The sequence below is a fragment of the Aspergillus costaricaensis genome (assembly GCF_003184835.1).
Source record: "Aspergillus costaricaensis CBS 115574 unplaced genomic scaffold BO79scaffold_1, whole genome shotgun sequence".
NCBI classification, from domain to species: Eukaryota; Fungi; Ascomycota; class Eurotiomycetes; order Eurotiales; family Aspergillaceae; genus Aspergillus; species Aspergillus costaricensis.
Window position 1 is genome coordinate 1,444,051 of NW_020291801.1, and position 24,576 is coordinate 1,468,626.

General features: G+C 50.8%; 6 protein-coding genes across 6 annotated transcripts; 4 read left to right on the forward strand and 2 right to left on the reverse strand.

Moving 5' to 3' along the window:
* Positions 1–1,833: 1,833 nt before the first annotated feature.
* BO79DRAFT_234202 (uncharacterized protein) lies at positions 1,834–2,842 on the forward strand (the record flags this gene model as incomplete). The annotated part of the gene is made up of 2 exons (XM_025684355.1): positions 1,834–1,863; positions 2,027–2,842. The coding sequence occupies 2 exons, from the start codon at positions 1,834–1,836 to the stop codon at positions 2,393–2,395; spliced, it is 399 nt and encodes a 132-aa protein (XP_025545338.1). The 3' UTR covers positions 2,396–2,842.
* Positions 2,843–3,657: 815 nt separating this feature from the next.
* Positions 3,658–3,939, forward strand: BO79DRAFT_249707 (uncharacterized protein; the record flags this gene model as incomplete). Its single annotated transcript, XM_025685782.1, has 2 exons — positions 3,658–3,735; positions 3,817–3,939. The coding sequence occupies 2 exons, from the start codon at positions 3,658–3,660 to the stop codon at positions 3,937–3,939; spliced, it is 201 nt and encodes a 66-aa protein (XP_025545339.1).
* A 2,325-nt stretch (positions 3,940–6,264) lies between these two features.
* Positions 6,265–8,856, forward strand: BO79DRAFT_261675 (uncharacterized protein; the record flags this gene model as incomplete). Its single annotated transcript, XM_025686515.1, has 1 exon — positions 6,265–8,856. One exon carries the CDS (start codon positions 6,265–6,267, stop codon positions 8,854–8,856), a length of 2,592 nt encoding a protein of 863 aa, XP_025545340.1.
* A 355-nt stretch (positions 8,857–9,211) lies between these two features.
* On the reverse strand, positions 9,212–11,327 carry BO79DRAFT_234203 (BAR and SH3 domain-containing protein). Its single transcript, XM_025684356.1, has 4 exons — positions 11,031–11,327; positions 10,583–10,897; positions 10,355–10,471; positions 9,212–10,302 (listed from the first exon to the last, which is right to left on the reverse strand). Exons 1-4 carry the CDS (start codon positions 11,139–11,141, stop codon positions 9,295–9,297), a joined length of 1,551 nt encoding a protein of 516 aa, XP_025545341.1. The 5' UTR covers positions 11,142–11,327; the 3' UTR covers positions 9,212–9,294.
* Positions 11,328–12,077: 750 nt separating this feature from the next.
* Positions 12,078–13,705, forward strand: BO79DRAFT_133426 (DNA helicase ZGRF1-like domain-containing protein; the record flags this gene model as incomplete). Its single annotated transcript, XM_025677989.1, has 2 exons — positions 12,078–13,204; positions 13,267–13,705. Coding segments are annotated over 2 exons (1,566 nt in total), but the record flags the coding sequence as incomplete, so codon positions are not given.
* A 926-nt stretch (positions 13,706–14,631) lies between these two features.
* BO79DRAFT_223573 (putative nuclear migration protein (ApsA)) lies at positions 14,632–19,712 on the reverse strand (the record flags this gene model as incomplete). The annotated part of the gene is made up of 3 exons (XM_025683613.1): positions 14,632–14,772; positions 14,867–19,243; positions 19,305–19,712. 3 exons carry the CDS (start codon positions 19,710–19,712, stop codon positions 14,632–14,634), a joined length of 4,926 nt encoding a protein of 1,641 aa, XP_025545343.1.
* Positions 19,713–24,576: the final 4,864 nt, after the last annotated feature.

The window sequence follows — 24,576 nt, forward strand, 5'->3', positions numbered from 1 at the left end:
CAAGGGCAGAAAGGCAAAATAGCTAATGAGAGGGACGGACGGGCTGCCCGCTCCATGGAAGCGAAGCAAGTGAGACCCCCAAAAACGACGCTAAAGGAAGGGTTTTTCATCGTGCAGCGGAACTACTTGTGTCTAGTAGTTAATGGTGGTAAGAGATGGATGCATTTCTGAGTTGTTGGAGGAAGAGAGGATCCGCTCTTTTTGCTCACTGGTGAAACCATTTAGTAACCGACGCACACCATTGTCCGACCGGATTCGGTTACAGCGGCTTGGTAGTGGTCGTCAGTCTGGTGATGATGAAAGATGGTGACGATGCTGGTTTTTCTTTAATATACGCTTGATATTAATCTATGCTGCAAGGTTTAATCTATTGAATGGGCGGTAATTTGCTGCTCATTAATGGGGATTAATGGACGGTAATTTGCTGCTGGAGATGTCCACTCTGAGATATCATACGGTGCGTGTGCTTGTGGTTTTGGGTCTGGTATAACTGATAATTAAGTAATTGATTCAAATCCATAATATAGAAATCAAACAAATTATCACAGGCTTCGCCAAGACTCAGCTTCGGCCCTTTCCAACTATCTTGTGATTGTGTGAGAGATTGGATTGGTCTTACTTGCCGGATGGTGGCAGGAAGAACACGGCATGCAAGTGCACACCGGGTCATGGAATTATTGAGTAGTAGTAGACAGTAGTATATTATTGCGGTCAACGGAGTTGAGGGTAGTCCGTTAAGACCCGGCTAGTCCTACCGAATGCACAAAATTGAGGCAGTGGTAGAGCATCAAGGAGTAGTCCATCCCTAACACCCAACTTGGAACTATAGAAAAGAATCTAGAGCAACTTTCTAGTACCTACTAAATATCACAGTGTAGTAAAGTAGAGATAACCAATGCGACCATCCGTGTAGCCTACAGGCACATGATCCTTTGGAGGTCAAGTGACCACCATAGATCAAGTTTCCCGATGCTTCCATTTCCCCTCCTCATACTACTATTTCCCCCCCTCCTCTTACTTTCCACATATTGATCCATGGATGCTGTGCTCAGCCATACACCAGCCTTCGGCCGTACCGCACAATGACGGTCCAGGTCTGGACCCTCCGGCCCGGGATGTCTTGCTGGATCGGCCCTGGAACAGAACTTTCTGGCGCTCGTTATGATTACCTCCTACTGTCAGGTTCGCTGAAACCGATGGCTGGGCACGGCATTTCTATGCAGGCGGACCAATTGCGGAAGCCTGGAAGAACCCAGGCTCACCTGACAGGATTTCCCTTGGGTCTGTCGGCTTCAACCTGTCCACTACTGGATTAAGCAGCACATGCTGGACGGATCCTGACCCCGATGGCCATGAACAAGGTTGAATTGCGGATCGTATTCCTTTTGCACTGGACTGAACTGAATTGGCTGGCTGCTTCTGAGACACAACCATACCCTGCCCCTCCTCTCTCAGGCTCAGCTAGGCTGTGGGAAAGCTAGGCTTTACGGAATTACCGCCCACGGCTTTGCGGCAGGCATCAATCAGGCCTTCCCCACTTTTGCCAACCCAGCGGTGCGGAACCTAGTGACTCCCACTTGACTCTTACCGAGACTACTACCTTTTAAACTAAAGAAAAAAAAAAAAAAATTAAAAGGCCCGAATAAGAGAGGCGAACAGGCAGAATGTATTGGAAAAGCAATAATGATCACCACAAAACAAGGCAATTGAGGGGTGATCAACAGAGGTAACACAACGGAAGACAAGGATGCGACCAGGGAAGACGCGGAGGACCGTTCGGTGTCATCCAGACTCTACTCAGGTTGTCTTCTGACTCACCCGATTGAAGTAACAATGAATGCCATGGATCAAGGCAATGCCAGGGTGAGAACAAAGACCTGACAGTAAAACCGCCCTTTCATTGGTCACTTCACCCGTGTCTTCCGACAGCTGACTGCGCACTAAAGAGGGCAAAAGGGGTGAGACTGAGAGAAGAGGGGGCCAACTCCGAAAGGGGCAAAGGGGGAGAGAAGGGAAACTGTGAGAGAAAAGGAGAAGAAGCTCAGTCGACGTTCCAGAAACTGTGGAAACTTTCTTGGTGCGACGGTTCGGGCCCAAGATCCAGACTCTGCTGCTACGGCTCTATTACCCTCATCTATTCGAAACTCCATGGGCTGCTACGATGCCGGCTGTTGGTACCAGTGGGTCCCCCAATTATTATCTGCTTCTCTATCTTAAGCGACCAGGTCGACAATACCAGCTGCATTGCGATGCATGGTTGAGTCGTGAAAATCACTTTTTTGACAGGGCCCACGCCGCCCTGCAATCAAGTCATCCATCCTCCACTCACCCAGGGGCCAAAACTGCGAGTCATATGGGCGATCAGGTTGTTACATGGGGGCAGACTGTATGGTAGGTTCGGGAACAACAAGAAAAAAAAAAAAAAGAAAAAAATTTTTTCCCTTTCCCCTTCGCTCTTTTGCCCCCTCCCTTTTCCCCATTCCGGATCACCATCGAACAGCCAGGCGGGAAACACAAGTGTCCACTGTTGGGCATTCGAAGAACCAATGGCCCGTTGGGAGTCCATCAACATCACAGGGAGCAAAATAATTCATGCCAAGGCCAGCAGCCGGTGATGCCCAGGATAGCAAGCGAAGGCAGGCCCTTGTGGTACACTCAAATTACGAATGCTGAGATAGATGATGGTGAGTCCCGGCGTTTATGATTTGTTTACTAGTATCCATCATCGCCACCATTGTCACCAGCACCACAAGGTAGTAATCATTGACCATACACAGTCGGGTATCTAGACAAGTCTGGTTCCAATTCGAGGGCTGCATCAGAACAATATACACACGGGCTCCATCTTGCCCCGTCCCGTGGCCCGTTGGATGCCATGGTACCCCAAAATTAATATTTGTTTTTGCCTATTACGACCATTTGCATAGCTTGCTTTATATTATTTGACATTTTTTTTTTCTCTTTCCGAATTTATTATCACTAATACTCGCCCGTTCTTCGACGACCCTTTACCCCGATCTTCCTGGAAGCCGTTTCGCATAGATCTCCATTACTGATATAAATCTGAGATCCCTCAAATTTACCTCCTTTTCCTCTTAGGTCTCCTCGACGTTCCATCCCATTTTCCCTCCGTGTGATAATTGACCGTTGATCGATCGATTTATCTGCCCTGCACTCCTTTTGTCACTCATTCCTTTTTGCTAGTCAACTGCTGCACGCTCTTGCACTTTTGTGTCTCTCTTCGCCCCATCCACCACCCACTTTAGTGGCGCAGCCTAACCTCAGCGCTAGAACCTCAACGGACCCCGGCCGGTGCGCCTAAATACGCTTCCTTTTTTTCGCTCCCCTTGCTGGTGCCGCTGCAAGACAACGGCCTTGCGATCTTGACGTAATTGCCCCGTGGCTTGCGATTGGGGCTATTTTGAATTTTTTTTAACCCTCCCCTCTGTCTCTCCTTCATTACTATTCATTGTCTCCGGTGCTTTTGACACTTCTTTTTTTATTGTACTTTTTCCCCTTCCTGCTCCGCTCCGAGACAGCAAGTTTCAGCCCTAGAAAAGCTCCCTTGACGGGATTTATCTTCTTCACTCGAACCACGACTACCAAGAAAAAAACATCTACGCATTTCTCAACTTTCCCCCACAAAAAAAAATCGCCATGTTCTCTTGTGCCAATTATCCTCGCGGTTGCCGCGGTCGCGTCAACATCCAGGGAGGCAAATGCTCTGACTGTGTGGTAAGTCGTCAGCCCTAAACCGGACCTCCGCATCTCACTTGCATTCTACGTGAACCCCAACACTAACATGGCGATTTACAGCAATTGAAGCTGCGTCGGCCTCTTTCAGCATCTCCCTTTGCCCAGCCCCGAGACTACCGGAGAGCCCTTCCATCGGAGATCCTCAACGACTCACCATTCAAGGAGATCGAGCGCTCCCTATGACGACACGGCTACGATCCCATGGCGCTTTAAAATAGGACGGGTGCAGAGATCCCAAAGGATCACTGTGCATATTTCCAGGGGTCCTGCCGGCTGGGACCAAACCCAGGGAATTTTTTGAGCCTATCTCGCCAACTCTTCGCTTCGCTTCTCGCTTACCGTATGCGGCTTGATGCTCTCTGACTTGATGCATTGCTGGGAGTTTGATCGATCATCTATTATACCATGGAAGGGCGGCTTTATCGATTTTATTTATCCTGGCGGTCTGGCACTGTTCCACTCTCGTCCGCCATCCTTCCCCGTCTCTTTCGTCAGGCAAAACTGCAGAGCGCGGGAAGGGTGGAGGGCGGTCGAGTAGGCTGGTGTACATGTGGGTTTGCTTCTTATTTAATCACAGGAACGGCATTTTGGTTATCTATATTTTATTAATGGGCTACTGGGTGGATTGCCGGATGGTTATAATCTGGGCCCGGAAGGGGCCATGGCGAGAGAGAGAAAAGAGAAAGCTGCTTGGGCTTGACAGTCCAAGACTGCCGACAGCAGGAACGCGCACACACCGCTGGGAATCCATCAACAGTGGACGCAGGGGGTGCCGGCTGGATCTCTCTCTCTTTCTCTTTCTCTCGCCCGGTCATTCTTCTATTCTTCTTTTCCCTCTTCCTTTCTCTCCCCCTTCCTCGCTTTCTATACCGTCTTTGTCTGGTTCCCACACCTCCGTGTACCATTTTCTTTGTCATGTCATGTGTGCTCTGTAATATCGTTGGTCGATTTCCATACCCATTCGGCTAATTGTACGATTTATTATCCTCTTTTTCAAAACAAAAAATCGAATAATGCATTTGCCTTAGATATCTATTTTCTCTTGCTTTTCTTATTCAGTTCTATTTCCTTAGCGCTGGAAGGCAGAAGAAAAAAAAAAAAAAGCAACGAGCAATGAAAGAAAGAACTACACCTAAATAATAGGGTAAGATGATCGGCTGACAGTCCCGAACCGTCCGTCCACTTTACTCCTCCTTCGCAACTCCGGACTCCGGAAATGTATCTAATGCCTGCAGACCGTTGTCGATCCTTGGTACTTGCTTTTTCTGTCCCTTCCTTTCCTCAATGTTCTTCGGTGTGACATCCGGGGGGAAGGAGAACGAGAACTTGGGGGCCCAGACCCCTGCAGAGCGCGGATCCCGGATGTCAACGCTTCCCGGCTTACATGTACATGCCGGACTGTCATACTTTCATTTTGCTACTATTTAGCTACTAATTACCAAGGATTCAGTTGCCTACCTTTTGTGTGTTGCTCATCACACCCGGTGACCCTGCGACCCGTGTGTATGTGTGTATGTGTGCACGGTCACGGTGATTGACTATCTGACGTATGCCGGCCCCAGTCTTCCCGAGATGAAGCATAACGCGTCCCCCCCCCCCCTCCCTTGCCAACTGGGTGTATCGGGATGGGTGGAGTTGGGTTGGATGAGATGAGGGTGTCGTCATCGTCATCATCATCATCATTGCGCGGGAACTGATTATTGGCGTGTCGGCTATGATAGGGAACCCGTGCCGGGATTTTTGTTTGATAACTGTGGTGGTAGTGGTGGTGTGGCTCGGCTTTGGGTTCCGATCTTATTACTACTTTTCTAGTGGATTAAATTGTATATGTACTAGTTAGTGGTGTCTTACTGCTTGGGTTGATGTAAATATCTGACTGTATCACTAGGCTGTTGAATATTGGTGTATGCTCCTAGATATATATATTTTCACATGTGCTAAGGAACATGATGAGGGTTGTTCATCTAATTATTCATAGAGCTTAGTATCTGCTCCCCTCAAATAAGACCACATATCGATTTCTACTAAGTTACTGTGGTATCATCTCTCTCCATGGTTGGATCGATCGGGTCCTATCAATGACAATTAGTTAGTAGTATTCTGCTTAGTATATACTGAGTATACACTGGATAATGAACGAATGGTCCATGCGATCATATATTGATACTACCTGCTTACACTCACTGAAGAACCCAATTCTTCTTTTCTTCTTGTTATGTACAGACAGAAAAGAAGATATAACTGACTGGACATGGTATATATCGTCAATAAGCCCATTGTGCTGACACGCCATTGTTGTAATTGCGATCGAACTGGTAGGGACAGTGCAAGTGCAACCATCATGTCCATATTCGGCAGGAACTCGTGCCTTCCCTCTGCTTTTCCTACATGGACCTTCACCTTCTCTGATTACTGCTGCAGATGAGAGCATTACCTTTACATCTCTATCATATATCCCTCATACTTCCATCACCTTGATACATGCCCCATTGGTCGTCTATACACACCATGGAACCCCTGCGAAGGTCCCAATCGTCTCGGTCCATGAGAAGAAGTCAACACAGTTCCCAATCCACTGAGCCCTTCGATCCAGAACTCGCTAGGTTTCAGGCTACTACGGCTGCGACTCGAGCGATGCTGCGTTCTAAGTGCTCGTATGATGTTCTCGGTGGTCCAAGTCAAATGGCTGTGCCTCAGAGGCAACATCGACCTGCAGGTGCTGCATTCAATTCTACAAATGCTTCCGCTGAGAATGAAGATCTTCGTCGGCCTGTGCTCGATAAGGCGAGCGATCTATCTGCTCCAGCTGGTCTACCGTCTATCAGGGAGTTTGGAGGACTCGATGCCGGGATCGCTACGTTGCCTTCTTCGTATCGGCGACTACGCAAGACCCGATCGATGTTCACGAATTGGCAGCGCTCCTCCCATGTATCTCGTGGACTGGCCTCACCTGGATATCTAAGTAATAATTTCCCGGCAAAGAGAGGATCTCAACATACTTCACGCGCTCCTGGCACGCTGAGACGCTCCATGTCATTCTTCCGAGGGGATACTCGAGATGCTGATGCTCTCCGATATGCTAAGGGTCAAGAGGTGGCGATTGAATTGGCACGCAATCACTACCAGCAGCCGGAAAACTGTCAGACTGAGCCCCGGAAATCTTCACTCATAGTTCCCAAGTCAAGGCGAGAGCACAAACCCTTCAAGAAAACACTCCGTTCAGGGGTGTCAGACGCAGAGCTAGCAAGCGTGTCGCCGGCAACGCAGCGGTCCACTAACGTCATATCCTACGGCAAGGCTAGATCACTGTCGTCGTCCCTCAAGAAAGGAATCAAGAAGGTGTTTGGGCTCTCCAGACCATCATCGGCCCGTGTGTCTCTGGGGAAATCTCCCTCAAATGACCAACAACGGACACAGGGGTCGCGCTCGCCAATATCCGAAAAGCACTCTGATCTCTTGAAGTCTGGCATCGAGGAAAGCGCCCTTCTCCACTCACCAGGTACCGAGGGAACTGTGATATATACAGGAGTCAAGAAGTCTGGAAGCTCTGAGAGCCTTGCCACAAGTCGTTCTCGCGTAACAAGCTGGGCGGACTCGACGATAGCAAACACTGTAGTAACACATAGAGCAGACGACCACAGCTCTTTGTCTGTCATAGACGAACTAGAAAGCTCCGTCCTCAAGCCGGACTCATCCGAAGATGTTTCACTGGCCACTCGTCGCACTCCAAAGCCTAAATGTACGATAGACAGTCAGCGCTTGTATTCCGCGCTGATGAGGCGCATCGATGGGAACAAGACGGAGAATGCAAGCGAGGAAATCGTCCTTGGCCACGTCAAGGAACATCGCGCAATTCCGACACCTGTGTCCTCAATGTACACTCGCCGTAGTAAGAAGACGATTCGTTTGATCGCCAGCGATGAGTCACTTCAGAGCCCCGGTTCCTATACGACAGCTGATGCGGGCACAGTCACGCCCTGCGAAACAATTCCATGTCAGGCTCAGCGCACCCATGGCCAAAAACGTCTGCAGGACAACCATTATGATATTTCCAAACTGGCATCGTCCAAACACACTATCAAGGAGGCTTCTAGAGACGAGACTGGAGATGTGGCTATGGGAAGGTCTCAGAGCCCAGAGGAAAGCGAGGATTCCCCAAGTATATATTCTCGCTCAACAGGTGGAAACTCGCCCAGCACAGAGGACCCGAAACCGGGTGAGTGTGACCCTGAAGTGGCGAATGAACCAGGTGTGGCTACCATATACGCAAGTCAGCGGGCGATCTATAGCTCGCCAAAGCGTAATTCTGGCCAGGGTCCCAATGCGATGCAACGACCGAGTGGGGATTGGCAGCAATGGATGCACACGCAAATGGAGCGAATTGAATGCCTCACACCTACCAGGCGTCACTATCGTGAAGATGCCCAAATCCAAGACGAAACAGCGGATTTCGCTTACCGAACCCCATCTCGAGACAGACGAGGCTTTTGGAGTGGATCACCAGACGAAGACCTGTGGACGACCTGCAAAGTGACAGCCAGAAATAACTTCTCGCGTCCATTCAGTCGGTCATCGAGTATACGCACCACAATCATTGCCCCGAAGGAGCAACCAGATACTCTGGTTCCACCTCCGCCGCCGGCGGACTTGACCCCCAAGGTATCAAGCAGCTCCAGCGGGCATAGCTTGTTTATAAATCAGGTCGAGAGACGGCCTGATGGTATGGCCTTGTCACCAGTACCTGCGCTATTGAATTATCGATATCGAGCCCCAGAGTCCCCGACTCCAAGAAGAGATGCAACGGACAAAGCCCGGTGGAGAACAGGGGGTAGAGGATATGGGAGACAGCCTTCCAGATTGGATTCGAAGGCCTCCCAATTCAGGTCTTCACGTGCACCTTATGAGAATAGAAGATTGACTGACGAGAATGTCCGAGTCGAGAGTGGGTATCACGAGATCACTAGCCAGGACAGTCAAGTGCAGAACATGTACTCGCCCATCTCGAGTAAACGCATGGTGGATATGTTTCTGGAAAGTCGCCGACGACGAATGGGCCTCGAAATATCCGACGCAGCACCATCCGAGGGTGCGTTTATTTAAACCATCGATCAAGAAGTCTACATTAGCGAGTGTCCTACTAGGAATGGGTTATCTGTATCTTCCGGTTATCCTTTTGGTCATGACTGACGCTTCAAAGAATGAACAAACACCGATTGTGGCAGATGATGAGACAACTCAGTCTAGTAATAGTGTGTATGATAAAACCTATACCAAGTCATTGTCCAATGACACGTCTCCATATGAGTACTTGCCCTCTTAATCAGAGAAGACAATCGCGTGTACACTGCATACACCGTATGATCCACTTCCTAACCACTATAACCCCCCAACAAGGGGAATCGATATCAAGATATTAACTACTAAATATGAATAAATATATGGAATACATTTGACCCTTGTCAGTCTTCCCCTAACACCCCTACCCACCACACCACACATCCTCCCAGCTATGTACTTACTTCAACCACCACAAAACAATCACTCCACATAATTCGCCGGAAAACTCCCCTTCACCCCACGCAACTCCCCCTCCCACCAATCATCCGTACTATCCGTCTTTTTCAAGACACGGATGCGATCTCCCTCCCGGAAGGCCAAGTCTCCAGCACTTTGACCTCCAAAATCATACAGGGCCGTCACGTACATGGCATTGTTCGAGTTAGCCCGGGGTGGGGGCGGCGGCGGGGGCTTCTTTTTCCCGGCGACTAAGGCACTCACGCCGGGGGAAGTTGCTCGGATGGCGCTGGATGGGGTGGATGAGGGCTGGATGCGGCTGAAGTAGTCGGCGCGGGCGGCGACGGAGGAAGAGGGGCCTGGGGATGGGGTGCGGGCGTGCTCGGTTGCGGAGTAGTAGGATTCGGTGCCTGGGGAGGAGGATGGTTGTGGGGAGAGGTGGTAGGTGGAGGGGATGGTGAGGTTGTTGTTGGAGGCTGAGGAGGCTAATCGGGGTTTGGTTTCGAAGACAGGGGATGGTTTGGTGTCGTAGGATGGTTTGGGGGGTGGGGGCAGCTTTTTGTTGCTGAGTGCTGTCGCTGTCGCTGTAGCTGCGGCTGTAGCAGAAGGTGAAGTGGGCCGTGGGGGCTTGGGTGGAGGGTTCTCGCCGTTGGTGTTTGAGTTCGAGGGACGACGGGAGAATGAGGATCCGTTGATGGCTGGTAGACGGCTGGTGATGCGGGAGGTTCGTGATTCCTCGGGGATTTGGGACATCTTCACGGTTTTGCCGTTGACGATGCAGCCGAATGCTTCGACTTCTTGTTGGACGGGGAGGTGGTCGCGTTCCCATTCTTGGATGACTTGCTCCATGGGGGGAGCCGGGGAGGGGAATTGCGTCTCCTGGCAGTAGTTGTGGACTACGGTATAGTAGTTGGCGAGCATGGTGTTTTGGATCTCAATCTGTGTGGCGAGCAGACGAGGAAGTAGCGAGAATGCAGCGGCGATCAGAGGTGGTAGACATTCTCGCAGGTGGTCGTCTGCTGCGTGGTAGTCCTGCGACCGTTAGATACTAGGTATAGATGGATTGATGGCAGGTGGCTCGTACCTCGGTCGCTTTGGCAAGGTCACTTTCTGCCTTGGCCAGGGCTGCATTGTCCCGGTCTGATCGCTTCGTCTTTTTGGCATAGCTGTCTACGCGCCCTTGGTAGCGCTCGAAATCCAACTAGAATGGGAACAGAATTAGCATGGGACGGTTGCATTGATGGGTGGGTTCCTGAGCGGGAGGCCAGGAACGGGGTTCCTATGGGTCCCCCATGTGCAAGATAATGCGCACCTTTCGATCATCTCGCTTTTTGATGGTCTTCTTGACTGGACTTATAAATTCCCTAGCCTGCGACGCAGGTCGGATCATGCGATCATCGATGGCAGCCAGATCCCCTAGTAAATCTTTCCGGAGGTCTTCATAGTGCTCGCGGAGCTTGTTGGTCCGAGCCAGGGTGGCCTGTGGGGTTAAAGCAGGCTGTGGCGCAGAAGAATCGGATGAGCCGAGGATAGGAGCATAGAGGCCTTCGAACTCGCTCAACATTCGATTTTGGTGCGTCAAGAGAGACGACCAAGCATCGCGCCATGCGCTGGTGGAATCGATGATCTGTCGGAATGCGGAAGAGTTGCTGTCAGTTCCAAAATAACGGAAGGATATCAACAAATCACACCCCGCAGGGGAAGTGCACGCTAAAGCATGATGCTGGGAAAAGAAATTATAATATAATGGTACTACTTACTCGTCCTAAGATCTTGTCTGCTTCTTCAAAATCCTTGAGCAGAATTGCCACTTGGCTGTCATCGGCCGACCGTTTCATAAGTCGGCCAAATTGCCTCTGCATCGACTGCATGATGTGCCAATTGGGCCCCTCAGTGGAGGGGGGAAGAGGGGAGGAGGAGAAAGGGAGAAATGCGGAGATTGGGACAGACAGGCGGGGAATTTGTTAGCTAGGAAGGAGAGACGGTCATTGGCGAAGAAGGAGATTCAGGGACGAGGAAAGGGATTGAAAATGGCCGCGGAATCAGGAGAAGTTTAGAAACAGAAGGGGGAGAAGAAGAAGAGAGAGAGAGAATGAGGAATCGTGGCATTGCTGGAAAAGGACTCATTTGCGCGTGAGAACTAAGCCCAGCCGCGCATGACGCAGCCCCCCTCAGAGGGGCCGTTGCTACTACTTTTGCTACTGCTGCTGCTGTTGCTGCTTTCCCCAGCAAAAGGGAAAAAAAAAAGAGGGTCTCAAGCGTGTTTCAGCCCTTCTGGCTGGATGGGCTGACGCAACGCTATTTTTGTCGCGAATAATGTCTTTCTTTCTGCGGTGGGAAAGTACCTTGTCGATCAGGTTCACATGAATGGATTTCTCTGGCGAATTCCAGGGAACGGACCAGTTCCAACTAGTCGATGCACTACCCTGACGCTAAAGGATATGCCAGATAGCATTGCTACTTTGAATGTGGTGAGAATGCTATCTATCTCTGGATGAAGTGTAATGACAACCTCCTTAACATGCTTTCTATAGCTTGTGCCGCGCGGTCCTCGTAATTAAGGATATTACATCTCGTGGGATGAATTGCGCAATTGTCTCCAGTAACCAAGTGGTACCGCCAAGGCAGACTCTTGTTGCAGCCAAATAGAATGATTTGATGACAAGAAATGCACGTCAAACAATCAGTAATGCAGATTGACTAAGAAGTAATACATGGCTAACTACCTGCCTGAGGCAGACATCCCGTCTCCGCGGCTCAGTTCCGCCAATCTTCTCGACTTTCTTCCCCGCAACAACTAATCCCTCCCCCTCTTAGATGGTGATCAGACACAGGGCCACCGATCAAGGGCCCTGTTTCTGTCTCGACCATTCTCCATCCACACCAAAATGGCCACCCCACGAAGTACCCCCAGTATGAACGTCCCCGCGACCCAAAACACCGCACCGGTGATCCGCTTCCGCTGCCTCTACACCTATGACATGCGACGCAAAGCCAAGCGCTGGCAAGATGGTTTTCTCCGATACCACACCTTCAACAAACGCATCATGGTATACGATGTCGCCGGTAACTACGTGGGCGACCACCACTGCCGACAGGATGAGGGCATCCAGGACGGTGACGAACTGGAGCTGGACAACGGCGCCCTGATTGAAGTTTGCGAACCGGTGGAGAGAACAGAGACCGACCTGTCGGGGTTGCATAGTAACAAAAGAAAAGGTCAAGGCTCACCGTCTCAACGACCCGGAGGGACACCAACCCCTACAACAGTCGTCTATAATTCCTCTACCCCCGCACGACCTTCTTTGCCCTCCCAGCAGAAACCGACCCGCTCATTGAATGATCTTCTGGGTATCAAGAAAACTCCGACTCCGACACAGCGCGCAGGTTCGCCTCAGACGGGTCCTAGACAAAGCCATACATTGCCGGTGAATGGGAAGGAGAACGAGCAGGTGGATTACCCTGCGAAACGCAAAAAGACAGAGACCGCGTCCGAGAAGGTAGCCCGTCGGCGTGAACCAACAAGCGTCGATTTGACAGGACCAGAACCGCAGACATCAAAAAGACAGACAGAGACAACATCAATCGCACACTCTATAACAACTGACCCAAAGAACTACACCACAGCCCCTCCCATATCTCATTTGAAACCCACTCACCAGGTCAACAATATACCCCAGCGAAAGCAGACCGCTCCCAATCCTCCTCCCAAACCCCGAGAACAACCCCAACCCAAACCTCCAACACCAGAACCAGAACCAGAACCAGAACCACCAAGAAACAACGACCCCCCAGCCAACATCCTCCGTCTTCCCAGCAAAACTAAACCCTCCCGCAAGAAACTCATGTACCATACCATCCTAGCTCAACAGCAGCATAAACCACACCAACAACAAGAACCCCAACAACAGCCACAACCACATCCACAATCAGAGTCAGTATGTACCGAACTCCCAAACGCCGAACAAACCAAACTGACCATCACCCTCATACTAGAAACGACAATAACAACGACCCCATAGTACTATCAGATGACGACGATAATGATAGCCCACCACCTTCGCCCCCTCCGCGCCCGCAACACGATACCACCACCATACCGACAACAACTACACCAAAACCACCTCAATTCCTAAAAGCCGGAACAGAGCGCAGAACCGCCTCCCTCCAAAAAGCGCACTCTGACCCTACAGCCTTTACTCGCTTCAACTTGACCACCAATACCACCACCAACAATGCCCGTCCTCCCCCACAACAACATTACAATCATCGCCGTCGAGCATCAGAGAGCGGTAACAGCCCTCTAGATACAACTGACAATAACAATACCAACGAAGAAGAACCAGACACCGATGGTGGCCCATGGACATGGGAAGCTCAGTATCTATTCGACTATTGGCCGGCTGGACGGGCGAAGCCGACCAAGACTTGTTAGTCTTGATTTTTCCTACTGGAGATAGATACGTATGTTATGGCCTTAGTTTATATATGATACCCTTAGATAATTATCGAGAATATTGATGAGAACTGAAATGATGAAACCTTTTCCCGTGGTGATTATGGGTAAGCTACTAAGGCTAGGCTCTTTTATCGTTTAGTTAGTATCTCTTCGTCTCTCTCTACGATTGGCTAGCACAATTCCTCAATCTCACACACGATCTTCGATTATCACAAGGGTAGTCAACCTAATCAATTTCCCCAATGTAGAGCACACCAGAAAATCGACATGGATACTAACTGACCAACCAATCGCATTGGCACATGCGAAGCTAACCAATTGGATGCAATTGGTCGACAAAAAAGGACAACCCGCCATCAAAATCGCAACCAATTTGAGTTCACAAAAAGGGGGGAGGAAATACAGCTTCGATCGTACACAAGTGCAATCCAGCACAGGTAAATGCACAGTATTCTGTTGATATAGTAAAATGAAAAATGTAGAGGAAAAAAAGAACGAAAAATTTGTGGCAGATGGCAATCAAGCCAAGTGGGTAATGAGTGGCCCAAGTTCACAAGGTAGTAAGTATGTTAAGCTCACAATTGAGTAATCAACATAGGAAACATATGGATAGATGGACGGTTTCGTGCGAAAACAGCTCGCAAATGAATGACAACAAAAATGATGGGGGCACAGGAGAGGGGAGATGAGGTCAAGCCCCAGAGATTAAAAGGAACTAAAGTATAGAAACTGGCGGCAGTGAGGAATGTGCCCATCAGGGGGTATGCAAACTCGCGGCTAAGCTGATCCAGACGCTGATTCTGCGCTCATAAACACCAAATGAACATGATGAGGTGCCAAAATATGACTATAGTGATAATGCAAAAGAGGCTCATGCAAATGTTTAACACCATGGGAAGAAACTAGAGGAAAATCGCCAGGTAGGCCTCAGGGCCACGGCTCAGTAGGTTGCTCTCGATGACGGTTTCAATGATGGGAGTGGATTCGGTTGACACGGGGGCTGTATTTGCTGGTCCTTGACAGCGCGCCGACATCATGCTTGCCTGTTTCAAGGTCATTAGCTTTTTGTTACGATGGTAGGGCAACGGAATCGCAAGATTAGGGGGCAAAGAACTTACCATCGCAGCAGGCCCGCACATTCTCGAGCCGATCATCCTGTCTTTCCATCATTTGCCGCAGATCTTCCTCGCTGTCATGTGTATGAAGGCTTCCTTCATGCATGCTCGAGGTAGCGTAGTTAGGACCCTTTCGGCCGAAAGAACCCTTGATTGTGGTGTTTAAGATTGTACTAAGACGGGAGGAAGAGCCGTGTCTCTGGTCCGAGTAATGAGACGGCGTACTCAAGGCCGGGGAACTACGACCAGGGGTGGCCGCCCGACGGTTTGACAGGATGGACCCTGCACGTTGCTTAGGCCAGTTCCGGCTTGTACGACTCCGAGAAGACGAGAATGACAGCCGGGAGGTCTGACGCGACCGTGAGCGGAATCCGGGGTTGAACTCATCAATGTCTTCCAGTGAAGCATCACCCTCCTGCTCCTCACCGTTTTCCGTCGAGTTGCGCAACAGCAGATACGAGAGAGCATTGAACCAAGTCTCGTGTCTCTGACTAGTAGTTGCAGTGAACCTGATCCGGCGGCCCGGGCTAACCACTTCGAGACTCTTGCAATGAAGACCGGGAGGATAAGGATTGTCATCTGGAACAACTCTGACAGCTTCAATCAGAACACTCTTGGTGCGGAGCTCGCTCTTGCCAGCACTCTGTGGATCTTGTTCGCTCCAGTACAACGTGCGCGTGTACGGGTGGAGCCAGAAGTAGCGGCGATGCCTCGAGTTGGAGATTTCCCCGGACACGGTCTTGCGCGTGTATTTCCACAAGAACTCTCCGATCATGGTCTGTGTGATTGCCTGGATCATTCGCGGATCTGTACCGGCAGCATAACCTTGAGGGCCGAGAGCTGGGTTCGGATGGCCATTGAACCGTTCTTCAATCTCAGAAGCGAATGATGACACAGACGATCTCCGCGACACATGGCTCTCGCGCCTCACCTTCATCCTTGACATTGTAGTTGCGGTTCCAGGTTGAAGGTTGGAGTCATTGGGAGTCCGTGGACGCTGAGCTACATTCGTCCTGTAGGCCGACGCTGGGGCAAGAGGCGGGCCCATCAGGCTTGGAGAAGAGGGGCGCTGTTCCAACGATCTCTTCTCCGCTGCCATGATGGCCTCCCTATGATCTACGGGCAAGGGAGGATGGCTCTGGATGCTAGAAGTCTGGCTAAGAGCACTTCCAGGCCTCTTGTGGGACGGGAGAGACGTTGCGGAGGGTTGGTGAGTCGGGCGAGTCCTTGCCTTCGGAGTGGCAAAGGGAGAAGAATTCTGCTCCTTGGCCTTGTCGCTGTCTGGAGGAGACAATGGCCGGGCCACAATACGATCCATCAGGATCTGATCAATTTGCTTCGACGAGAGAATCGTCTGGGCACCCTGATCTGCGCGACTGGAGGACGAATGCTTCCGCACGTGACGTGGGACAGCGTTCCCGGAAATGGCACTCAAGGGGAGCGACTCATCCAACTTGATGTTGGCTGCACTGTTGACTGTACTATCGTCCAGGGTATCTTCTGAAACCACAAGCGAAGGCGGTTCCATCATCGAGCTGCTATTAAGCGACTTGTCATTCGACTCTGGAGCCGCGTTCTCGTCAGGAAATTGAAGCACGGGAATTGCAGGTGGCGGGGGAGTGGATTTGACGGGCAGGGTTTCCACGGAGCTGACAGTGGACAGTGACACATGTGACACCATAGGGACTGGCAATTCAGGCACCTGCGCGGGCATCGGCTCAGTGCATTGGGAGGCCGTGGAAGAGATGGCAAGGCTAGGAAGCGTTGGCTCGGGTACAACAGCATCAATGGGCTCTGTCTGTTGGGAAGAAATGGAAGAAAACACGAGCTCAGCCTTGGGCGCCGTTTGCTCTTCGATGGCGACTACAGGGGTGATCTCCCTCGGTTCTGGGATAGCCGCTACCGGCTGTGTCTGCTGAGCAAAAATCGAAGACAGAGCAATCTCTGGGCATTCTGCTTCCACGTTTGCAAGCGCGACTTCTGGGGTTGCCTCCACGGGTTCCACAAGGGCTTCAACAGGTTCTGTGTGCTGCGACAGTATAGTTGACAGAGACACCTCGGGCATCTCGGTACTGGTGCCATGCTCGGTCAACAGAACTGGGGGCGCGGGTTCTGGAAGAGCTGGCGCGACGGGCAGTGTACACTGGAAGTCGATCGCCGAGACGGTCATATCTGCCACGTATGCAGGCTCAGGCTCAGGAAGTTTTACCTCAGCTGGCGCAGTCAACTCTGAGCAAATGGCTGACAGTGTAACCTCCGGCGGTTCGGGAACAGCGAAGGCGACGGGCTCCGTGGTACCCCCAACAGCATATGAGGTGCTCAATTTTGGTAGCCTTGGTGCCACAGGAACAGTCTCCTGGAAAGAAACCGCAGAGACATCCGTTTCCATAACAGGCATTTGTTGGCCGACCGCTTTGACATCTTGAGCATCTACAACGACCTGGTCCTTCTCCATTTCTGCCTCGATGGGAGTCCATTGTGTGCCTGCGTGTGTCAATTGCGGCGGTACCTCTACCTCGGTCGCGGTGCTGGCATCGGACATAACTGTCTTTGTGGGAGTTGTAGGCAAACCACGAGCCTCCTCATCGTTCGTATCCTGGAGGCTAGTTGTCGTCACACTTGTGGGGACCCAAGGATCAGTCATCATGCCAGAATCAACCATAACAGGCTTGGGGACCGCGTCGAGTATAGCCTCCGAAGGTCGTCTGGAGTCGGGGGTGGGAAGCATGCGTGGGGTTGAGGACTGCGAGCCAGTAGCGAATCGCATAGAGGGGCCAAAGGCACCCTCATCTTCCTCTCCGTCTAGTTCCGCAAGCTCCATGAAGAGACTCTGACCCTCAGAGGATGGCAAGCCTTGAGTGAAGCTTGTCGCGGGGGACTCTCGTGCACTTGACGGTCGGCTACCAGAGGCCATCGGGGCTTCTCCTGAAGGACGAATCTTCCTCATGACGCTCCTCTTCTTCCTTAGGCGGTATCTAGGCGAGGACATTTGGCTAGGCGACGGGAAGCCCTCGTCGTAATCCTCGTCTTCATCGCCGGAGGTAGACGCAGTACTCTGGTAGGAAGTCCTATCGCGGGCTTTCGTCAATGTCAAGGATGACACTCTTCCGCGTGGTGTCCGCTGCAACTCCTCGGTTTCCGTGAGCTCATCGGTATCAGTGCTATCGTCAGCCATGCTTTCAATTCCGGTCTGGAAAGCTTCGCTTTCGGTCGCGGTTTCTCGTTCGTTGGCCGTCTCAAAATGGTCGTCGGCTTCGGTGGCAGTCTGGTACGCATCACTAGGTTCGTCGGACGATTGTCCTCCTACACGACCTTGGTGCAACTTCATGGAAGGCTTGTGAGACGGGCTGGCTTCGGTAGCATTGTCTTCCCAGTCCGAATCCTGGATCTCGATTTCTGCCCTCTTCCGTCCAGCACCCAGCAAGTCGGGCCGAGGAGCTTTCCTGGCGGCCTCAGCCTTGGTCTTCTGGCGCTTGCTTGACGGGTTCGTTGGGGCAGCGGCTTCGCGGCGACGCTGTTCTATCTCATCACGAGCTTCTTGCAGCATACGCTTGAGATCAATCTTTTCGGTCTTCTCGCGATGAATAGTGCTCTTGAGATTCTGGATCATCCGATGGGCATGACCCAGTGAACTCCGCAGCGTCTCGGTTTCCAGATGGTTGTGTCGAGGCGTGAACTTGTTGGGCGACGGGGGAGGGGAGTTCTCTGGCGTGGACTGGTCTTGATCATCCGATTCATGGCCACGAGAAACCTCGCGAGTGGATTCTGCTTCGTGTTGACGAATGCGCATTGCCACTGCTCGCGCGAGTTCTTCGTTCTGCGAGTTCAGCTCCTCGACTTTCTTTTGAAGAGCAAGCTTCTCGGCATCTCCAGCATTGAGGTTCCTTCGCAGGAGATGGATCTCGGAATCGTTGGCTTTTTGAGCTGCCGTATGATCCTCGATCAATTTCGCATTGACTTGCTTCAAGTCCTCAAGCTCTCGTTCGACGGAGCCCTTCTCAGAGGCCAGAACGCCCAGGTTGCTGTTGAGTCTACTCTCTCGATCGGCTGCCTCCTTAACGGCCGCCATCAATTCATGGGTTTTGGTCTCCAACGCCCAGTTCTCGTCCTTGTAGCGCTCTTCGCTCTCGTCCAGAGCACGGATCCGCTGGGTGTACCCCTCCGCCTCCAACTCAAGCCTTGACTTTTCCAGGTTGAGGATCTTCAAAGCCTCTTCGCGCTCAGCAAGCAAGGCCTGTAATTGGCGAACCTGGGCCAGGAGGGAGGTCGAGATTTCGGTCGCGAATTCGATGTCATGGACGCGGGTCGAAGATTGGTTGCGCTGTTTGCGAGACGGTACGCTCACTTTACTTGGGGAATTCGTTGCTTGACCGGCGAACAGGGCGGGACTGATTGGTGACTGCGAAGGATGATTAGCAACCTGCGCACGCTCAGCGGCTTATACAATAGCCTCGGCATACCTTTTCGTATGGGGTGCCCAAGTGACCATCCTCACCACCCGCCATGCGTTTCGGGGCAAGGAAAGCCCGCGCAGTTTCCCGGCCAATTTCATTGTACTCCTTCTCCAAGTCCGCGAGCTTCTGACGAAGGTCGGGCCCAATCTGGCCCGCCTCCTGCTGCTGTTCGACTTCCTTCAACTTCTCCTCGAGCTCCTTCTGCTGCTCAATGAGAGCAGTGCCGAGCTTGCTGGCCTCCTCGAGCCTACGCTCTGTCTCTGCCAGATGCGCTTCGAGGGCTCGTTTTGCCTGCGCCGGGGAGGATGCATCTAGACTGTACAGCTGGGTGTCAAAGGATGAGTACCGGTGCGAATCGCGAGGAACGGCGCCCTCCTGGGAGGCGGAAACGAAAGGGTCTTCGATTGTCGACATGTTGCCAGTTGTCCCTCGTCCACCATTGGCAGTAGCGTTGATCATGCGGCCTGAAGGGACAGCCACTCTTGCGGCTGATCGAACAGCAGGCTGTGCCTAATCCCGTAGGGTGAGGGTACAGCCAACGTCAATAGCCCGCACAGTCGTCGCTTCGTTTCTCGTTTTCTCGTTTTAGTTTTCGGTCATCCTCCGGTTATGCGACGATCTCTTTGCCGGCCTGCTTGCTTATTCTTAGTTTTCCTCTCCAATGCGAATGGCGATTCGGTGAGCCGACCTGCGACCCGATCTTCGCAACACCTCGGGGCTAGAAGAGTTCGCGACTGTCAAACAACAGGGGATGCGCGTTGGTGACCGATAATTCGCTGCGGTGGCCGCGTCGATTGCCGACCGAAGAAGACAACAAAAACACTTTGGTATCGGCGGCTTACGATACCGGGAGCCGAAGGTGGGCGGTTAGGCCTCGTCTGTGACGAAGAGACTTGGGGCAAGGAAGTGAAAACCTGCTCCAAGAGAAGCTTCGGACAACAAACGCGTGCCTGTCCAGTAAACGCAGAGTAACCTTGTGCGTGTGCGACCAGATGTGCGCCTTCGGGACGAGGCAGCGGCGTGCGGGCGAAACAAGGGAGTCGCCGAGAAGCGGGCGCAGAATGAGAACCAAGGACGGAGGGAAGGAGGATCCAGGAAATTACGGGTACAGGCGGATGCAATGAAGCGTCCACACTATACAATAGATAAGATCAAAAAAGATATAAGTAGGGATTATTAAGAGTGAAAATGAGGTGGTAGAAGAAAAGGAAGGACCAAGGGTCAATGCGAAAGGAAGGGTACGTAGGGAAAGGAAAGTGAGGCAAAGAAAGAAGTTGGTTTAAGTCCGAAGGGGAAGTAGACACAAGGAAAATGAAAAAGGGCAATTGGATGAAGGGGGGAAGTTGAAAATGGTGGAAGGGGAGATGGGGGGGAAAGGAAGAGAAGGGAAGGGGGGAAATGAGGGAGTGATTCAAGGCAGAGAGTGCCAGTTGTTGATGTTGTTGTTGTTGGTCAACGAGACGAGAGCGACTCGTTCGTTGGGCGGGGGAAGGAGAGGAGGGAGGGAGGGAGGAGGAGGGAGAGAGGGACGGATGGACGAGAGTCAGTTCACCCTAACCAGTAGTAACCTAACTACCTCACTTAACTCACTCACTACTTACTCTTAAGACCTCACTACTAATCTTGGGGTACCCTGAGTTAGTGGTAGTTAGTAAGTACTAAGAGTCGTGAGGAACGAGGGAGACACCAGAAAAGGAACTAACTAAAGAAAGAAAAGGGAGCCCACCTCGGCAGGGGAATTAATTATTCTTCGGGGCACCGTTTGCCTCAGGTTCCCCTCCGGTCAGCACCGACCGTCAACAACAGTACCTCTCTCTGTCCTCTGTCTCTTTCTTCTCTTCTCTCATCTCTGCTTTAATTACTAGAAAGTCGCACCGGTGCTTGTACCAGGATGGTAAAGTCCCCCAAAGGCTAACGGCAAATAATTCCAAGAATTATTGTGGGCAGCAGAGCCAAAACAAATGGTGCCTGAAGCATTAATTGATCGGATACGTAATGGCAATGTTGGCCGATTGGGAGAGGGGGAGCCGATCTTGGGATCTGGCATTTATTGATTGTTTGACTTGACACTACATTCTCCATCCATCCATACATACATATACACACATACAGAGAGAAGCCCATATCGGAATAGGGACATGGGACAAGTCATGATCTACCGGACTAGGGGTCTGTCATCAGCTAGCTTCCCTTGGAACCAGACAAGCAACATTGAAGGTTATTCAGATGTCCACAAAGTACAAAGTAAACCAACTCCTGGAGAGGGAACTAAGTAAGCCCTCCCGCACACGCGTAGCGAACAAACAACCCATTTTAAGTTGCAAGGGTGTGACCTGCCCGATGATCACCACCACCATCACAATCCCGCTCACTGCTAAACCAGTCGGGCGGGTTCCCCCTCCCCGAAAAACCATCCCATCCACGGTACCCGGCATTCAACAAGAAGAGGTACCCGTACCACAATTCTTGCAGATTCGGTAATACTACCTCGAGATAGCCTTTCAACTGGGTGAGGCTGGCCTGTTTGCTAGGTTTGCATGGATGCCTTTTTTTCTCCCCTTCCCAGTCACCTGACGCCGATCGGGACTTATTCAAGGTCATGTGATCTGTAAGCCGAGCAGAACACTACTCTGCACTCAGCTCAGCTGTAGTTGCTCGCGCGTCTTTACAAAGTACTATTGGAAGAGAAGAAAAGCAAAAAGACAGACTTAGTTTCAGCCGAATGCACAGCCTCAATGCTCAAATGCTATGTCCATTGTCACCTCGATCTGTCAATCTGCAGGTCCTGCAAATGTCGCACGTAGGGGATGAACCACGTGTCAATCACATTGGATGACGCATCATTCCAGAAACTCTCTCTCTCACCGAGAAAGGGTGAGCTGTTCATTAGGTACCGGCTGTGAGGCTCTACTTAAGATGTCAGATGGGCGAAAGGACGAGAAAGAATAACTAACTAATAAAAAGAAACTTTGACTCAGCTGAGTTGTGCAACTTCGATAGCATTGAATCTTATTATGCGCCCCTTGCTCCCTTTGTACTCGGTTGCCAAGACTGTTGGAGAATCCATCCTTAAGATTTAAATTTGAGTACTATTTACTGATCTTACACTCGAGTACTTAACTTCATGGATGTAACGCTACTTGGGCATAAGTCCATGCAGCGGTGCCCATGTAGTTCTGCTATGTGTCACGGTACTATGCAGTAGTTGCATTATCCAGTTCGTTAAGTGGTATGCAAATCCATGGATTCTGCGTAGGGAGCTAAAGGAAGACAATCCGAGAGAAGATAACAGAGTTTGAAAGTGCAATGATGTTGCTATGTATCATGTCTTGTACCAAAGTGTACTTGCCTCTGATATTATATCATTGTTAGCAAATTCAACATCGACCTCTCAAAATTCCGGGGTTACTGTTCCGCTGCCGCGCACAATATAAAATACGTTGTTCATGTTATTCCTCACTTAGTATCAAAAACAGATTAAAAATCTCAAGCGATGAGCAATGGCTGGTCATAAGTAGTAAAATCATCATGATCAATTCCAATGGAAAGAATAACCAGCAAATGGTGATTTAGGGAATCACGAAAGATGATTTCTCTGGGAAAGCAAGCCAGGCAACAACGTAATGAGCCATGGTAATACTTATCTTTGTCCACAGCGAAGCCGAAGGAGTCCGACGGTTTATTTTCTCCGCTATCATAGCTTGTGAGACCTCTGGTATCTGGATCCACACACCTCTCTCTCGAGAGTGGAGCTGATCTAATATCACTATATTCTCTTCCCCAGACCACAGTCTATGCCTGTGCGCGTGGGTGATGATATGTGTAGAACTTCGGTTAGAATGAGTTCAAGGGTGCTGGTAGAGTTGATGCCAAGCATGATATAGCAGTCTTGAGTAGTTCTCTAGGCTAAAGTATGGATAGAGGAGAAATTATCGGCCGCTTAATATTTGGTTGGAGCTGTGTGCGCTGACCGTGGAGTAAGTCCAGGCGTTTCTTATAAATGAAATGGCATGGTTCATGGAGGAGCTCAAGCTTAATATTCCAAGAGATGAAGTTCATATCGGTCTTGTTATTCTTGCTTCCATTATCCACATTGATGAGCATGGGTCTCTCGTAAACCAGCTGTGGTCTGGCTGGAAGGCTAGATGCGCCTTGATAGCTTTATTTAACACGGCATTAATGATCTTTTAGAAGGCTCCAAGGCCGTTTCCAAAGGGGTAGTCTAGGTTAGAGAAGTGTTGATTTATTCTCTCTAGGTTTGATACGTAGTAGTACCCCCATTGGCCGATATTGACGGCTGCGCCTGGGTATGGCGCCAACTAAAGTAGAACTGTGTATTGCCTGATATAACTTTCTAATGTAGTCATATGAATCCTTCATCCTGCCCCCCTCCCCCGCTCTACTATTCGCTGTCCTAAGTTACTGATTTAGCTACTGATAATATCCACTATTAATCCTGGGGGCCATTATCTTTCCTTATAAGGTCAGCCTGGCTAAGCCTTGCTGGGCGCCACATTGACTGTTAAGGCTATTTTGGGGGTTTCCGCAACCGGAAATGTACTGAGTAAGCTTAGTGTATCCCAAAGATAACCTGATAAAGATTAAGCGACACAAGAACCACGAATTCGAAGAGGCAGGAAAGCCGAAAAGAGTCAAGACACAGAATGGGCGGGGCGGCGAGATGAAGCCGAATGGATAAAAAAAAAAGAAATTAGATCCGAATGTGGGTTGAAGTCTGACTTTGAGTCCTTATCAGTGGATAAATCCCCGAGGCACTTGTCATCTCGCGGGCAAATCATATATCCATTCCCCAGCTGTCCACGTACGTATCTAGATTGGTACGCAGTGGGCCATGGTTCTTCGTGTTCGTTTGCCTGCCCACCGGTACATGTTTGTTTCAAGTGTCTCATGGCCATTCTCTTATCCACCGTGTTCGGGACGTGCGAGACAATGTTGCCGATCCGGGGTGACAGTTTTTGGCAATCCAACCGAATAAACTTGGAAACCGCCGAACGTTGGGTTTCGAAAGAAGGCTGTGACATGCGAACCATGGCGGATTAGCGTCGCAGCTGCGTGGCATATTTGGCCAGAGATATTAGTGGTGCCCACGTACGCGCAATGGTCCCCGCGACGTCATCCCGTCAAGGGGCAAAGGTTGACCGCCACCAGTGGTCCATGGTTTTTGCACAGCCAAGTTGAGGCATGGAAGGGCGGGCGATCTCAACTTCTTTATACGAGGGGGGGAAGATTTTCATGGAGACGAGACTCCGAAATGGGG

What these genes read in the sequence shown, in the direction of transcription:
- BO79DRAFT_234203 (XM_025684356.1), bottom strand. Translation starts at nt 11,141, where the DNA reads ATGCAGTCGATGCAGAGGCAATTTGGCCGACTTATGAAACGGTCGGCC. An exon ending in CAGACAAGATCTTAGGACGA is followed by an intron (nt 10,898 to 11,030) that starts GTAAGTAGTACC and finishes GCATTCCGACAG; the next exon opens with ATCATCGATTCCACCAGCGC. An exon ending in AAAAGCGAGATGATCGAAAG is followed by an intron (nt 10,472 to 10,582) that starts GTGCGCATTATC and finishes TTCCCATTCTAG; the next exon opens with TTGGATTTCGAGCGCTACCA.